This window comes from Centropristis striata, chromosome 4 (genome assembly GCF_030273125.1).
Source record: "Centropristis striata isolate RG_2023a ecotype Rhode Island chromosome 4, C.striata_1.0, whole genome shotgun sequence".
NCBI classification, from domain to species: domain Eukaryota; kingdom Metazoa; phylum Chordata; class Actinopteri; order Perciformes; family Serranidae; genus Centropristis; species Centropristis striata.
The window spans coordinates 8,140,575-8,156,833 of record NC_081520.1 but is presented as its reverse complement, the minus strand read 5'-3'; the positions used below and the strand labels follow the sequence as shown (position 1 = coordinate 8,156,833).

Here is a 16,259-nt window from a genome sequence, read left to right as displayed (position 1 = left end):
ATACTTACTGGTTCCCAGTAGAGCAGATGGAGCACCGCTGGTGCCTTGTTACAGGGTGCAGCTCGGCTCGTAAGGAAAAGAAGCCGCAGACTGGCTTTGAGCTAACGTTATCAAAGCTGGCTGCTCCCAGTCCTCGGATGTTCGGTAGACAGTCGCACTGAGGGTGCTCCGACAGTTCCCCCTGCTGGACACACACTGGCGCTACAGCCGGACGGTGCACGGTGAGACAAGCCATGGGGACCAAGGTTATTATAATTAACGAAAACTAACGAAATAACGAAAACTAGAATTGAAAAAAAAATTTCGTTAACTGAAATAAAAATAAAAACTAGAGTTTTTAAAAAAACGATAACTAACTGAAACTGTATTGTGTGGTTACAAAACTAACTAAAATTATAGTGAAAATGTCCTTAGTTTTCGTTTTTGTCAACTTTTTTCATTCATAATTCAGTGTATTTATTTGAACATGCAACACATGGTAAATATGTTTACTGAGACTGGGATGTCTACACCAAAATTCAAAACACCCAGAACTGTAAGAGTTAATAACCTTATTGGGGCTGAGATGGATAAACCACAGGAAATAAAGGAAACATTTATTATGACCTCTTTGAACCACGCACCCAACAAATAGCCCATTACAAAAAAAACTAAAACTAACACTAAAACTAATAAAAACTAAACTAAAACTAGAAAACTCACTCTAAAAACTAAATTTGAAAACAAAATTCACAACAAAATTAAAACTAAAACTAAGGAAAAATCCAAAACTATTATAACCTTGATGGGGACATCCTAACACTGCAGAGACCATGGCAGTGCAGGGCAGGATAGGGGGCTTCCCTATTTCACATAAACACAGAAATTAGGTTTTAACCCTCTGGAGTCCATGAAACAACCTACACATTACTTCTTCATGACGTGAAGACATAAAAATGAAGCAACGTTGAGTCTTGCCATTAGCTTCCCTCTAAATTTCTGGCTTGAAACTCCATACCAGATTTTTTTTTATGATATTCGGCCAAGTAAAACTTGAGATAATGGCAAATATATTTAGTATAAAAATATAGAACTCGAGATTATCCTCATTTTACCTGTTATATGTTATATTTGCAACTTGTGTTCATTTTTGCAGCATGTACATTTTCGTGTGTGAAACATAATTTTCAAGATCAGATTTTATGTTTTCCTTTGTTTTGTTTTTTTTGGGGTTCAAAATGTTGATCAAGTAAGTCAAAATTAAAAATTAATTATCAGGACATATAGGTGAGGTTGCGCTGGAAAAAACAATACCAACGTGGCATGGTACGGACATAATAGCCCAAGATTTCAGAGGGTTAAGCGAAATATCTAAGTTATGCTACCTATACATCAGAAAACTTTGAAAAGATTTGGAAAAGACTCCCAGAAAACTATCAGCTCACACCTGCTCACATCTAAGGACAAGTGTTTGGAGTTTTTAGTCCCAGCCTAGTCTCACACTGAGGTTTTAGACAGACTGTGAATCTTGCAGGGTCACTATTTACAAGACTACAACTAGATTCTTTTAGCATATTTTTCCTACCATGCAAGTTTTTCCCCATCATGCTCTTATTAAAAATTTACAAATGGAGGAGAAGCAGCTTTTGGCTCCAGCTGCTCCAGTGTGTGCAGTGGTTTGTGTTGAAAAAAATAACAACAAAGAGAGGAGAAGATGCCACAAAATGCCCCCTCACAAAGCTGAAAAGGATTTCTTTTTTCAGACATCAAAAGTTGACTATTTTACTGTAAAAATAGATTTGAGGAAGAACAAAGGAAAGGAAAAATTTGAAATGAATTCATGATATACATGTATGTCCTATTTAATTATAATGTGTTTCATTGAATAATTGTATTTTTCAGCTCTATCTGCTTTCATTTAGTTCATCATACAATAATCATTGATTATTTATTATTTACTTATGTATACATTTATTTATGAATTTTAAATGGGTCTTCTTACTGTTCTCTTTACTAAGTAACAGCCTCCCCAGAAATCCCGCTTGTGTCCGTAAAGATATTATTATTATTATTATTATATATCACTATATTTTTATTTAGGACTGAGCTTACTAGCATTATTGTGATGTTCCTTTTTCCTGTGGAAGTGGTTTTACTGGCCGGCCTGGAACCGGGGACCTTTCCCCCCTCATCTATTGGTTGGTGATTGTGTTACGTCACTGAGACTTGAGATAATATCAAACATGTTTGATATGATCGCAAACACAAGACTAGGAAAAGACTGATATGAAACAGAGCAGATTACTACCTTAAACTTGACCATGGAGATGACTGGAGCGCTGTGACTCTAGTAAAACTCCTAGATCTCCTCAAGACTTTCAGTTTTTAGTCTGGGACTTTGGAATCTCACTGACTCTGTTTTCTTGATGATGAATAATGTCCTTTGATGCATGCTTTTTGATTCATACCTTGGGTTTGTTCATTTCTACCATAGGTTTATCCATGCCTACAGTGGGGTTGCTGCACCCTTAACTTCTGTAAAGTTTCTTTTGTTTGGTCCTCTGCAGCTGAATAATCTTTTCTTTGTTGTAAAGAACTTTGTGCTGCATTTCATGTAAGAATAGTGCTATACAAACAAAGTATATTATTATTTTGTCAAACTGAAATGCCTGTTTTCCCCTGCTTATGTCCTCACTCACGCTAATCCCACAGCACAGATCGCGGTCAAGCCGGACACCCTCAGACTCTGGAGTGGGGGCTGTCCTCTCCGACCAGAAGATGCACCCCTGCACTTTACAGTGTGGTTAACTGAGAGCTGCTGGCAGTCGTGTTGGCCCATCAGGAGTGGAGACACTGACTGTAAAGGTCTACTCATCCATTTGTTTTTGTTGTTTTTTTTTGTTGTTGTTGTTTTTTATTGTGCAATAATACAATACAGTGACATGGACAGACAGACAAATAGTGCAATAATACAATACAGTGACATAGACAGAAAGGGAGTGAATATTAAACGACAATAGTGGTACCCCTGTGTGTGTGTGTGTGTGTGTGTGTGCGTGCGTGTGTGTGCGCGTGTAAATGTAAATGTAAATAGAATAAATTAAAAATTAAAAACAAAAAAAAAAACACTCATCCATTTGTGATCTGGTCAGGCTTAAAAAAAACTATCCTTGGTGGGCCCTGTTCCTGGGCCGTTTCAATTACGCCCTCACCTACCGGCCGAGCTCCAACAATGTAAAAGCTGACACCCGGTCACAACAGTTCTCCCTCCTGTCGGAGATTCCACCGTTGCCACACCACACCTGTCTTTCTGTGTGGTGGGTACTGCCAGCTGGGAGACTGAAAGGGTGGGCTTGGAGGCCCAAGAGGATCTTCCTGTTCCTGAAGGGTCCAACAAACCGGCTATTTGTGCCTCCACCTGCCAGATTTCCTTTGCTGCAGTGGGGACACGCCTACAAGCAACTCTTCTGGTGGCCCTTAATGTCCACTGACACCGAGGAGATTATCTCTGCCTGCTCCATCTGCTAGGGTTCGTGTTAAACATCTCAACATTGATTAAGATTGAATTTTGTGCAGATACTTGTGCCCCGAGGATGAATCACATACTTTGGTGACCCCCTCACTTTCCTTCTAGCACCACATGTGTATCAAGCAAAATGAACAGCTGATGTTATGGCATTTGGTGCAAACATTTGTGTTCCCTTCAGGGCCAATTGTAGTTACTTTGATGATCCCACTTTCTCTAGTGACATCATCAGGTAAAAATTCTATCAACAGAGGCTAAGATAAATTTAGTCAATAACAAAACAAGATTTCAATATTGAACACAGGTTATAAATTCATATCATACAGAAAGGTAAACTGCATTCTTAAAGGATGCGGCAAAGTTGCTGACCACAAGTTGACAGATAACAGAGAAATACAGGAAAGTGTATTTATTTGGAGTGTAGTTGTAGTGCATCATAAGATATTAAAATATTATATTTATAGGTTTTTAACATTTTGGAGTATGGTAGTAGTTTAATAGTTTATTGTCTTGCCTTTTACCTAATCAAGTTCAAGCAGGAAATAATTCAACACACCATAACACATGTTGTCACGCTATATTTTAATTACAGTGGTTCACAAACATTATCACGCAATTAGGAAGCAACTTTGACTTTTAGAGGCCTTCAACCTTCAAATATCAATGGAACTGTTAACAAATCCTCCGTTTGACATGTTGATTTTTAGCTGCGTTCAGGCCGATGTTCAATAAACCCATCATCTATAATGGGTTGAGATTTGTAGCTCAGTTTTGCCTGATCAAATGTATTAACTTTAATTATAGTTGGTGGATTTTTCATTTAAGAATCAATTTTCAGGAGAAAATATTATTATATAGAAATAAGAAATTGTAAGAATACACCGGAGGTTAATATAAAATATCTAGTAAATACCTAAAGTAATCAACTAATGTGAACTTATTCATACATGCAATGGTTGTTGTGATTATCAAGATCAGCCACAGATGCTGGACCTCTACACTGTCACAGAGGTCAGAGTGATGTCACCGTCGATCTCCAGGTTGCTTATATGTTGGACTGGAGTGAACCGATGCTTGTAGGTGTGTGCCTGCATCCCATTGGCCACAATTCTGAAGGAGTGACTCTCACAACAGATAGTCAGCTGAAAGAAAAAAATAGCATTTTGCAATGACATATTTTGAAAAAACCTTCCTAATAACAGTAAAACGAATTAATTTGTCACTGTGTCTTTTTTGATACTACCACTAGGAGTCAGCAGGGCCCACACAAAGAGGCTCCAAGACATGTCTGATGTGTGTGGGAAGCAGTGGACTACAAAACACTCTGATTTATCCTACTAAAACTTGAAATATTGATAAAAGGGCTACTATGATCATGTAGTCTTCTTACAAAATATGTGCTATGAATTTGATGAATAAAAGAGAACCAAATCAGAATTCTAAATAAACTTATATTTAGATTTCTTACTTTGAGGTCAGAACTTTGAGATTGAATTACTGAGTAGCCTTATACTCTGTTTTTTCATTTCAGAATTTAGAGATTGACTTTTTTCATAATTTTACAATGGCTAAATTCCAGCAAAGTCAAAGAGAAAATTGTACCCCTGCATAAAGGGGTTTTTATGTGATTTTTTTATGATGCAATAAGCTCAAGTGATGGAGGAACTGTTCTCAGAATCTACTGTGAGGTTACCGTGAAAGGCTGTCCCCGGCGGAAGGGCATCGATCCACCTCGCTCCTCAGAACCCCACTGCTCCCTCTGCTTGGTGTTTCGAACCACGGCGTTCTCGTTGAAACGTGGATTGTAATGCAGAGCGATGCCATTCTGATGGCTAAGATTCACAACAAACCTGAGAGGAAACACAGAGGAACAACATTGTGCTGCTTTCTTCGATTCAAGTATTTTAAGTGGAACTGCTCCAGTTTTATGGATAAAGTTAAGTTTACTAGTGACAGGAACTAATTCTTCTTTTTCTGCTAGTGAAAGCAATTGCCTAATGTCTTGACTGGTTGTGCAGAAGTGTTTTCAAGTCTAAGACAATGTTACTGATGATGAGATTCAGAAATGTTTCAGATTGTTCTTGAAGACTGCTCCTTTTTAAACAGAAAACCTGCATTACAAAATGGACACATTAGCTTGAAATATGTGGGTTTTACCAGGTAGACAGGGTCTATGAAAAGATTCAATTGATTGCATTATGGGACGTGTAGTGTGTTTTGAAAGCTTGGCTCAACCTAGGGGCTACAATTCAGTGGTTGCCAACAGTCTCACCTTTGCGGCTTCAATTTGGACCATTATTTTATGTATCTGTCTCTTGTGTATTCCCCAACATTACTGAAGTTTATTTGAAAACACCTGAGTGGCCGTTTGATGTGACTTCAATACTTGAAATCAGTGGTGGAAAGTAACTAAGTAAATTTACTTAAGTACTGTACTTAAGTAAAAAGGCACTTTTAATCAGGTCCACTCAGTCAGTCATGACAGGAGAAAGGCGAACAAGATCAACCACTGACTGAGGTTTATTCAGATACAAAGCTCTGCTGTATAGTCACTTTTCAGGCCATCATATACAGGGGTCAGCATTAACTGAAATTTTGGCTTAAAGACTTCGGTGTATAAAATGCTGTGTCATGATTCCTTCTGCAAGCCAAATGTACAGTCTAGGAGCAGATGTATGATCTAAGACCAGATCTATTGTGCAGGACCAGATGTATGGTCTAGGACCAGATGTACGGTTTAGGACCAGATGTATGGTCTAGGTTCAGATGTACAGTCTAGGTTCAGATGTATGGTTTAGGACCAGATGTACAGTTTAGGACCAGATGTACGGTCTAGGTTCAGATGTACGGTCTAGGTTCAGATGTATGGTTTAGGACCAGATGTATGGTCTAGGTTCAGATGTATGGTCTAGGTTCAGATGTATGGTCTAGGTTCAGATGTATGGTTTAGGACCAGATGTATGGTCTAGGACCAGATGTACAGTCTAAGTTCAGATGTACGGTTTAGGACCAGATGTACGGTCTAGGTTCAGATGTACGGTTTAGGACCAGATGTACAGTTTACGACCAGATGTACGGTCTAGGTTCAGATGTACGGTCTAGGTTCAGATGTACGGTTTAGGACCAGATGTACAGTTTAGGACCAGATGTATGGTCTCCTGTGCTGCTTGATATTCCAGACAATTTATACCAGACAATTTCACCTCCTCTGTATTTGTTGCCCAGGTGGTTATAAACAACGAGTGTATTGGTTATCTGGAGAGACGTGTTGAAGTGGCAGACATGGCTGCCTGTCTTTGTCCCATGGGGTAAAGGTATGGCCTGGGACTAAATATACAGTCTAACTGTTTACAATGCATTCAGTGTGCATTTATGTTATATTTATGTCTGTTTTGTTTAGTGTTTCTTTTACTTGGTTTCATTTTATTTCTTAATTTTATTAACTGGAAACAGATAATCAAGTCACACCTTGTTGCATTGGGGCGAACAGTTCCCTGGATCGTGATGGTCCTGCCAGGTGTGAGTCCACCACTGATGAAGCTCTTATATGGAACAGCCTGTACAGAGACAGAATAAATAATTTACACATACAGTACAGGCCAAAAGTTTGGACACACCTTCTCATTCGAAGCATTTCCTTTATTTTCATGACTATTTACATTGTAGATTCATCAAAACTATTAATGAACACATGTGGAATTATGTACTTAACAAAAAAGTGTGAAATAACTGAAAACATGTCTTATATTCTAGTTTATTCAAAGTAGCCACCCTTTGCTCTGATTACTACTTTGCACACTCTTGGCATTCTCTTGATGAGCTTCAAGAGGTAGTCACCTGAAATGGTTTTCCAACAGTCTTGAAGGAGTTCCCAGAGATGCTTAGCACTTGTTGGCCCTTTTGGCGGTTGGAACCAAAGATCTCAAATTTGGACTCATCAGAACAAAGCACAGATTTCCACTGGTCTAATGTCCATTCCTTGTGTTTCTTGGCTGTTGTTTTTTGCGACAGCACTTGGGGACACATTCAAAGTTTTCGCAATTTTCCGGACTGACTGACCTTCATTTCTTAAAGTAATGATGGCCGCTCGTTTCTCTTTACCTAGCTGATTGGTTCTTGCCATAATATGAATTCTAACAGTTGTCCAATAGGGCTGTCAGCTGTGTATCAACCTGCACAACACAACTGATGGTCCCAACCCCATTAATAAGGGAAAAAATTCCACTAATTAACCCTGACAAGGCACACCTGTGAAGTGAAAAACCATTTCAGGTGACTTTCTCATGAAGCTCATTGAGAGAACACCCAGGGTTTGCAGCGCTATCAAAAAAAGCAAAGGGTGGTTACTTTGAGGAATCTAAAATACAAGACATGTTTTCAGTTATTTCACACTTTTTTGTTAAGAACATAATTCCATATGTGTTCATTCATAGCTTTGATGCCTTCAGTGAGAATCTACAATGTAAATAGCCATGAAAATAAAGGAAACGCATTGAATGAGAAGATCCCTGCTACGGAAGCTGAGAACGGCCATGGATTTTTTTAATGCACTATTATCTTGTGATAATGACTTATTATGACTTATTATCTTGTTATCTCAATATAACAAAGGTTGTTTTCTAGTGATAACGAATTAGATAAACTCGGTAATTAAACTTGGTAATTAAACTTCACTACACTGCATATAGTGAGGTGAGCCGCTCACAGCCAGTTCCCAGCTCATAAAGACATACAGTAGGCAGTGTTTATCTCATTCTTGCATCCAGGTGCATCATTTACACATTAGGTAAGTTATGCTGCCTGCAGACACCATGATCACGGTCACCCATCAGACGTGAATATTAAGTAGCCATGTGGAACACGTAGTCTCTTCACAATACGATTCTATCAGACCTTATATCTACAGTGTTTAACCCAGGTTTATGGGTTAAACAGTGTAGATTATTATGTTTTACAGACATTTGTAGTTAACTAATAAGGTGAAATATTTTGTTTATGCTGCATTTTGCTGAACTTTCACTTCCCTTTGTATGGTGCGTCAGGCACTTCCATAAAAACAGCCTAATTAAGCCTCAAAGTTTTCCGGCCAAAACCTAAGTTTATCTTATATGAGAAAACGATCTTCGTTATATCGAGATAACGAGAAAATAAGTCGTTATCACAAGATAGCAGTGCATAAAAAAATTTAAAATCCATGGCTGTTCTCTTCCGTACCTTGCCTTATACAGAAAGGTGAAGTAAACATGGCTTATAGTGCTAACTTTTTGGGTAGTATTGTCTACCAAAGTGTGAGAGTTTTTTATTGAATGTGTAACTGTCTCACTTTTGTGTTTGTTGTGTATGTTTCAGACATAAATTCATAATCATTTAAGTTCATGAAGTTATTAAAATGTTATTAAAAATGCAATAAATAAAGTGTAATGTTGATGAGTAATATGGCCAAAAGGTACTTAAAATGTTTAGTTATTATAAAAATGTAAAAGTAAATGTAGTAAAAAATGTAAAGTGAATAATATCTCTCCATCATATTAATAACAATATATGGACATTATATAGGCTATTAGGCTTTATATATCACGATATATGTATAAATGAATTACTCAAACCTCAGTGGAGTTGAATGCTCCACTGCTACTCTGCTGACAGCACCAATGATTTCCTCCTTTTCACTTTTTATGCTGCCAAACAAAACCAGATTGTTGGAGCAGCTGTTGGACGTCAGCGTTTTCTGCCTCTGAGAAATTCCTCCTCTTTTGGAATTTAAACTTCCTTTAAAACATTGTTTACCTCCTGGCTGCAACCAAAAAGCTGTGAAAACTTTAAGTTTGTGCTCCAAATGTAAAATATTCACTGAACTTGTTTGAGTTTATACTTTTTATTTAATAAATCCCCGTTGCTCCGTATTTCTGTAAAATGTCTATTTCGCTTCTGTTGTTATTTGTCATGGTGTGCTTTGCTAATAAAGGTGAGTTAAAAAAAAGAAAAGTAAAAAAAAACTCTTTTTGGCCATATTGCGTACTTCAGTGTCGTAATCTTTTGCTTGTGTTGTATTAACTCTCATTTTTTACATCGCTTTGGATAAATCGTCTTGTTTTCAGCCGCCACATTTATCAACAGCCGATCATTTTTACACTGTGATTGGAGAGATACGAACGTTTGATGAATCACACGTGAACTCTGTCGTAAGACGAAATATACGATCAGATCTGCGCTGGTTTCTACGCTCGTTTGATTAATGAGGGCCACTATGCACACTAAATACCACCATTTTTTTAGTGTTTATGAACATTATTCTCCCACAATGCAATGCACGAGGACAATGGAGTGTCTCACAGCAGCTTTTGTTGGTGGTGATGGGACAGCTCCAGAAAGATGAAGACAGACATTTACTGCCTCTTTGTGAAGTTTAACTGGTACTGACAATCAAGTCACGGTTTGATTGACATCTGCAGCTATATGTATTGTATAATACTAACATTGAAGAATGACTTGCAATTTGTGTGAGCTGACTTTTTAACTAAAACCAGTAATGTTTTGCTGCCCCAGAGCAGCTTCGTAAAATGTCTGTTCTACTGTAGCTCCGGCCGGGCTCATACTCACAGGAGCTGCAGGAGGAAATCCAGGCTGTGAGGGGAATCCGGGCTGTGACGGGAATCCGGGCTGTGAAGGGAATCCGGGCTGTGAAGGGAATCCGGGCTGTGAAGGGAATCCGGGCTGTGAAGGGAATCCGGGCTGTGAAGGGAATCCAGGCTGTGAGGGGAATCCAGGATGAGGTGGACACGTTGGAAACCCTGGAAAAGCAGGGAAGCCAGCCTGGGTGGGATAGGCTTGTGAAGGAAATGCCGGCTGAGCAGGAAACTAAAGACAAAGGGAAACCACTTTAATCTCAATTACTCATCTGTAATACTCTTCACGTTTCAAATTTGAAACTAGAGCATTAACATAAAGTACATGAAACACAATTGATGCCATACTCTTGTATCATCCTCACCATAGAGTCCTGGAAGGCAATGGAGGAAATTTCTACTTTCCCGCTTACTGAGATGGTGTCCACCTGGTGAAATGGGATGCGGTGCCTGAACTCCATAAAGTGGCTGCCATTGACATTCAGCTGGAGAGAAGATATGGATTTTATTTGGGTCCCCTTTCTGAGCATGGAGAATTATTTTAGCATGAATATGAAGAATATATTTCTATAAAATAATTGCAACCAGTTTGTACTCCATCCAGTTACCATTCTGTCTGCTTCCCCTCTTTCCTAGTCAAATCCAATCCACTTTATTTGTATAGCACATTTAAACAACAAAAACGTCTCCAAAGTGCTGTACATAGAATGAACTATAAAACAAACATTTCCATATAACAATCAGCAATAAATAATAAGTGTATAAATCTAAAATGATGCTATAAATAAAACAATACAATCAAACAAACAGATAAAGATAGTAAAATAAAAGAAAGATGGAGTTAAAAGTAGTAAAAATAAATAAAAGACACAGAGGACCACAAAACTCACGCAAAGTTAAAAAGCCAGGGAATGAAAATAAAAACAGAAACAAATAGTGCTATAAGAAAAGAACAACTCCCATCCTCTGATTGGCTCAAATTGTGGCTAATTTAAGTGCAGGTAAACTAGATGGAGCTAAAACTTGAGAGATTATGTTTTTGTTTACTCTAATTAAAATATTCTTTGTATGATCATTTCTAGACAAAATATAACATATTTATCCAAAATCACCTGTTGTGCACTCATAAAATAGACACATGATTTGTAAAGGTAGTGAAATGAAATCTGCCTGAATGAAATCTCTAGAATTGTGTACCTGGACTAAAATAAGAAGATCATTTTCAGATTGTCAGCAGGTTTGGGCCAACAGACCTGATAGGAATCACGGGAGACTGTGATGAGGAGGGTAAAGGGAGATCCAGCAGGGATCGGCGAGTTGTGCTTCCTCTCTTCAGCGCCCCAACTGCCATGCTGTAAGGTGTTGGTAACCACATATGCAGGGTGGCTGTCATATCGTGGGTTAAAGTGGAGAGCGATGTCTGCATTGTTCCTGGAACCACACTGCAAATTCACATGGAACCTGGAGAACAACACAAGTCATCACTTAAGGCTCTGTCTCATTATTTATAACTGTGTATAAATGACCACCATTTGGCTTCATGCTGAAAATAACCCAAATTATGAATGGTGTAACGGAGTTAATGAGTCCATAAGAAATTTGATTCCACTTGCCATATATAAAAATGCATCTCTCAACAACTATAGTAATTGAACGCAGCACCCCTGTGGTTTAGAGTCGTGCACCCCGGGGGGCAGCAACAGTCGGACCTTAAAGGTGCTGTGGTTGAGATGGTGGACAGCTATAAATATCTAGGTGTGGTCCTTGATAACAAGCTGTGCTTCGAACCACATGTTGAGGTTACCTCCAAAAAAGTCCAGCACAGACTGTTCTTTCTAAGGAAAATGAGGACCTTCTATGTCTCCTCTGAGATGATGACTCTCTTTTTCAGAAGTTTTATTGAATCTGTTTTAACCTTTTGTATTGTTGCATGGTTTCGAAACCTGAACCTGTCCAACAAGAATCGCCTTGGTAGGCTGGTCGATACTGCTGGAAGGATTTCAGGAAGTGGGCAGGAAGGTGTTATGTCTCTGTACAACAGACAGGTCCTGAGGAAGGCTAACGCCATTATGGATTGTCCTGATCACCCTCTTCGGAATTAATTTGAGCTCTCGCCCTCAGGCCGTCGTCTAAGGGCCCCTAGGTGGAGGACTAAAAGACTCCAGGTCTCATTTATACCAACTGCCATTTATTTAACTAATAGAAAGTAGCCCTCAAATTGCTCATCTTCACAAGTCTGCTTCTTGCACATCTGCACATTGCACTTTTTGCCTATACAGGTATTAACTCTCCATTTAGGGGTTTTAGCTCTGTGTCAGTGATTTTATATATGCGTATGGCGTTTCTTTGACTGTGTTTTATTAGACTTTTATTGGATCTTATTCTGTTGTTGTTGGGTACCTTGTCTTGTGTGTCCTGCTGCAAAACAAATCTCCCTTCAAGGGACTAATAAAGTGATTCTGATTCTGATTCTGACCTTTGTGGCTCCCTGCTATGAGCTTCGTCATTTTTTATATTAATTACTTTAATTTCACTGCAAATGGGTGGTTTACGTTGTGTTTGTTTGAATATCCCTGACGGTTGAGCCCGTACTTTTTCATAGAAAGTTGACGGTGTTTTTCTTATTTTTGTTTACAAAATGGCTAGTGCTACAAGTTAGCTAACCTGCACTGACTGACTGTACAATTGATTCCTGTGCCAGGTATGTGTTTTGTATTGTTTTGTGTTCCTGTTGGAAGTAATGAGAAACAGTCAGACCTTTGTGGCTCCCTGATGTGTATGTGTGTGTGAGAGAGTTAAACTGACTGAATGTACAATTGATTCCTGTGCCAGAATAAACGGCTGGATGCCAATTGAGATCAGAGTACCAAGCCGCTACAATGGCACCAAAAAGTCTACCCTGCGTGTGGAGTTTTTTACCTCTAAGGGAGTATGATGAATGGATCTGTTTTTCTCTGTTTCTTCTTCATGAAAGCACATGTATGTGCAAAATCATGTTGTTAACAAAAAATGTGTGTTGATGAAGACCATGTGATGAATTCTAAAAGCTCCTGAACAACTGAGTCTTCTCAACAAATGTTTGCAAATGCCAACATGTCACATTTTGTACTAAACTGCCACCAAATATTAGAACTACAAGGTGAGAGACAGAATGATGAAGAGCAGTCTGACCTATCAGCTCCAGGTAGGACTCTTCCTCCGATGTTGATGGACTTCCCCTCCTTCAGGCCACCATGGATGGATCCAGTGAAGGGGATCCTCTACAAACGACAGGATTTCACAGGTAAATAGCTCCATTTCATTGTCACTGCTGATATACTCGTTATTGCTAATATAAAGCTAATTGTTATTGCTAATATAAAGCTAATTGTTATTGCTAATATAAAGCCCCATGAGGTAAAAATAAATCATGAAAGAACTGAACTTGTATAGCTTTTTTTTGAGTTAACACTAACTATAGAGTTGTTACAAACTCTATTTAACTCAGTGATGATGCTAGATGAAAAGTCAAAGTTAATCCAATATTTCATCTGGGACCATAAATGTCTGAATGATAGCTGCTAGAGAGATTACGGGAACTAGTTCCAATAAAAGCTGCCCACAGTGAATGGTCTGAAATGATATTTTGTGCCCCCCTTTCTGTAAATTCTGAGGAAGTCAACGGAGGGTTGTTGAGCAACAACAGGAAGGGTTGTTCACTTTTGGAGCAATTTCTTGGAAAACTGAGGAGTTAGGTTACTAGGAGTCGGAGATGACGGGAAGTAAGGAAACTTGGTTCTGGTAATAAGAGGTGAGGGGCGGATCATCTCTCACTTTTCTTTTTTTTTTGGCTTCCCTTTTTCTTTTACTGCTGTGTTTTTATTATGAGAAGAATTCTGCTCAGAACCGGATATATTTTATTATTTAGCTTGCTGTATTAAATGTTATGTTTCTTCAACGTGAATTTAACTTATTGATTCTCAGGCCACTTTTTAACAGGCACAAGTGTTTTTTAGCAGTTAAAGTAAAGTTAAAGTTAATTCTAAGTGACAAAGGCATGTTCAAAAATTGCCTATGTCATTAATTTCTCTTAAGTTACATTATTTACACACAGTGTTATTACTATGCCAATAGCCATCCTTTGTTACATCCTTTTTGAGTAAAATGATCAATAAATGTCATATGCTACACTTTTGGTGAAGTTTTTTGTGTTTCCTGCAAAACTTGAAAAAATTGAAAGTCATTAAGGAGCTGCTTTTCACACATGCCTGAATCTAAAGGGCTGTTTCATGCATCATGTGGAGTATTTTTGCAGTACAGTATAAGGCAGTGTCTCACAGGGGGTCATTGGGTCTCATCATATTAGTGTCACCCAAATGACAATAAAACATATTTTTCATTTGCTTTTCTGGCATCTCTGCCAGCAGTTTCTTTTTATTTGTCCGAGTTGGGCCATCTCTATGACAATTATCACAATACACTCAGTACAACCAGTGTGTAAGTTTTGTGTGTTTGCATGCTAAAATTTGCTGATTAGCACATGGTACAGCTGAGGCTCGTTTTGCATGATTTTGATCATAAAATCTGTACTGTAAAAACTTGAATTTAACTCAGTGATGATGCTAGATGAAAAGTTAAAGTTAATCCAATATTTCATCTGGGACCATAAATGTCTGAATGATAGCTATTTCATGGCAATCCATCCGTTATTTGTTGAGATATGCAGCTAGAGAGATTACAGGAACTAGTTCCAATAAAAGCTGCCCACAGTGAATGGTCTGAAATGATATTTTGTGCCCCCCTTTCTGTAAATTCTGAGGAAGTCAACGGAGGGTTGTTGAGCAACAACAGGAATGGTTGCTCACTGTTGGAGCAATTTCTTGGAAAACTGAGGAGTTAGGTTACTTGGAGTTACTAGGAGATGACGGGAAGTTGGGAAACTTGGTTCTGGTAATAAGAGGTGAGGGGCGGATCATCTCTCACTTTTTTTTTTTTTTTTGTCTTCCCTTTTTCTTTTACTGCTGTGTTTTTATTATGAGAAGAATTCTGCTCAGAACCGGATATATTTTCTTATTTAGCTCGCTGTATTAAATGTTATGTTTCTTCAACGTGAATTTAACTTATTGATTCTCAGGCCACTTTTTAACAAGCACAAGTTTTTTTTAGCAGTTAAAGTAAAGTTAAAGTTAGTTCTAATGGGCTTCAGCCTCGATGTGGTAAGACGCCGCGTTGGTTTTAATTGTTGTCGAAATGTATAAATACCTTTATTTTGTATGCGTGTATCAGTACAATATGACACGTTACCAACCAGAAAGTAAGCGTGCATAGTCTAGTCAGGATGTGGTCTGCAGCCAGCCGAGCAGAGACCTGAGATAACCCCGAGGAGGAAGAAAAAGTCCTCATCACACCGTTTCTCAGGACAATAGAAAATAAAGTCCACTTACCGGGCTATAAAAAGGTGTCTGCTGATTAAAAGCCATTGTCAGACGGTGAACTGGGTGTGTGTGCCTCGGAGCAGGACGTGTGCTGCGGATTTTCACAAGCTCGGCTTTTATTCCACTGATAGGTTTCGATTTCTTAAGGGGAGGCGGTGTCACAATGACGGAAACCATATGATCTGCGTCAAACCGTCTCAAACAATGCTCTTGGTCATAATTAAACAGTTTTATTTTAATTATTTTTAATAGCTTACAAGGAATGTGGAGCTATTGCTTTGTTTCTGAGAAAAAAAAGTATTTCTCTGTTTTCCCTCAAATTAGTGTTCTTTGAACTCAAATAGCTCCAACAGCCCAGTCATCCACTGATCAGTCCCAGATGGGCTTCAGTATTCGACAGGAAGCTTTAAAGCACTACAGCAGGGATGGGCAACTTAAAGGAACACTCCACCGTTTTTTCATATTAAAACATGTTATTCGGTCAAGTAAGACGAGTTGATACAGACCTCTTGCGTCTCAATGCGTGCACTCAATCACCCTGGCGCGCGGCACCACTTGGCTAGCACTTAGCTTAGCCCAGTTCATTCAGTAGGATCCAAACAGATGGACAGTTAGAAGCGACCAAACTCCTCCACGTTTTCCCTATTTAAATACAGCTACACGAGTAGTTAAACGACCAAGTATGGCGACACAAAATAAAACGTGGCGCTTTTC

The 16,259-nt window shown here is 38.6% G+C and overlaps 2 protein-coding genes across 4 annotated transcripts in view; both read right to left on the bottom strand.

Annotated features, from left to right (window-relative positions):
- Window positions 1-133, bottom strand: part of myo18ab (myosin XVIIIA b) — a 170,856-nt gene extending 170,723 nt beyond the window's left edge. For all 3 annotated transcript variants that reach the window (XM_059332180.1, XM_059332181.1, XM_059332182.1), the window contains exon 1: window positions 9-133. The gene's annotated coding sequence lies outside the window, so the exon portion shown is untranslated. The remainder of the gene's footprint in view (window positions 1-8) is intronic.
- Window positions 134-4,070: 3,937 nt separating this feature from the next.
- LOC131970534 (galectin-9-like) lies at window positions 4,071-15,712 on the bottom strand. Its single transcript, XM_059331955.1, has 8 exons — window positions 15,555-15,712; window positions 13,303-13,391; window positions 11,385-11,592; window positions 10,497-10,616; window positions 10,106-10,363; window positions 6,974-7,062; window positions 5,199-5,355; window positions 4,071-4,647 (listed from the first exon to the last, which is right to left on the bottom strand). Exons 1-8 carry the CDS (start codon window positions 15,588-15,590, stop codon window positions 4,501-4,503), a joined length of 1,104 nt encoding a protein of 367 aa, XP_059187938.1. The 5' UTR covers window positions 15,591-15,712; the 3' UTR covers window positions 4,071-4,500.
- Window positions 15,713-16,259: the final 547 nt, after the last annotated feature.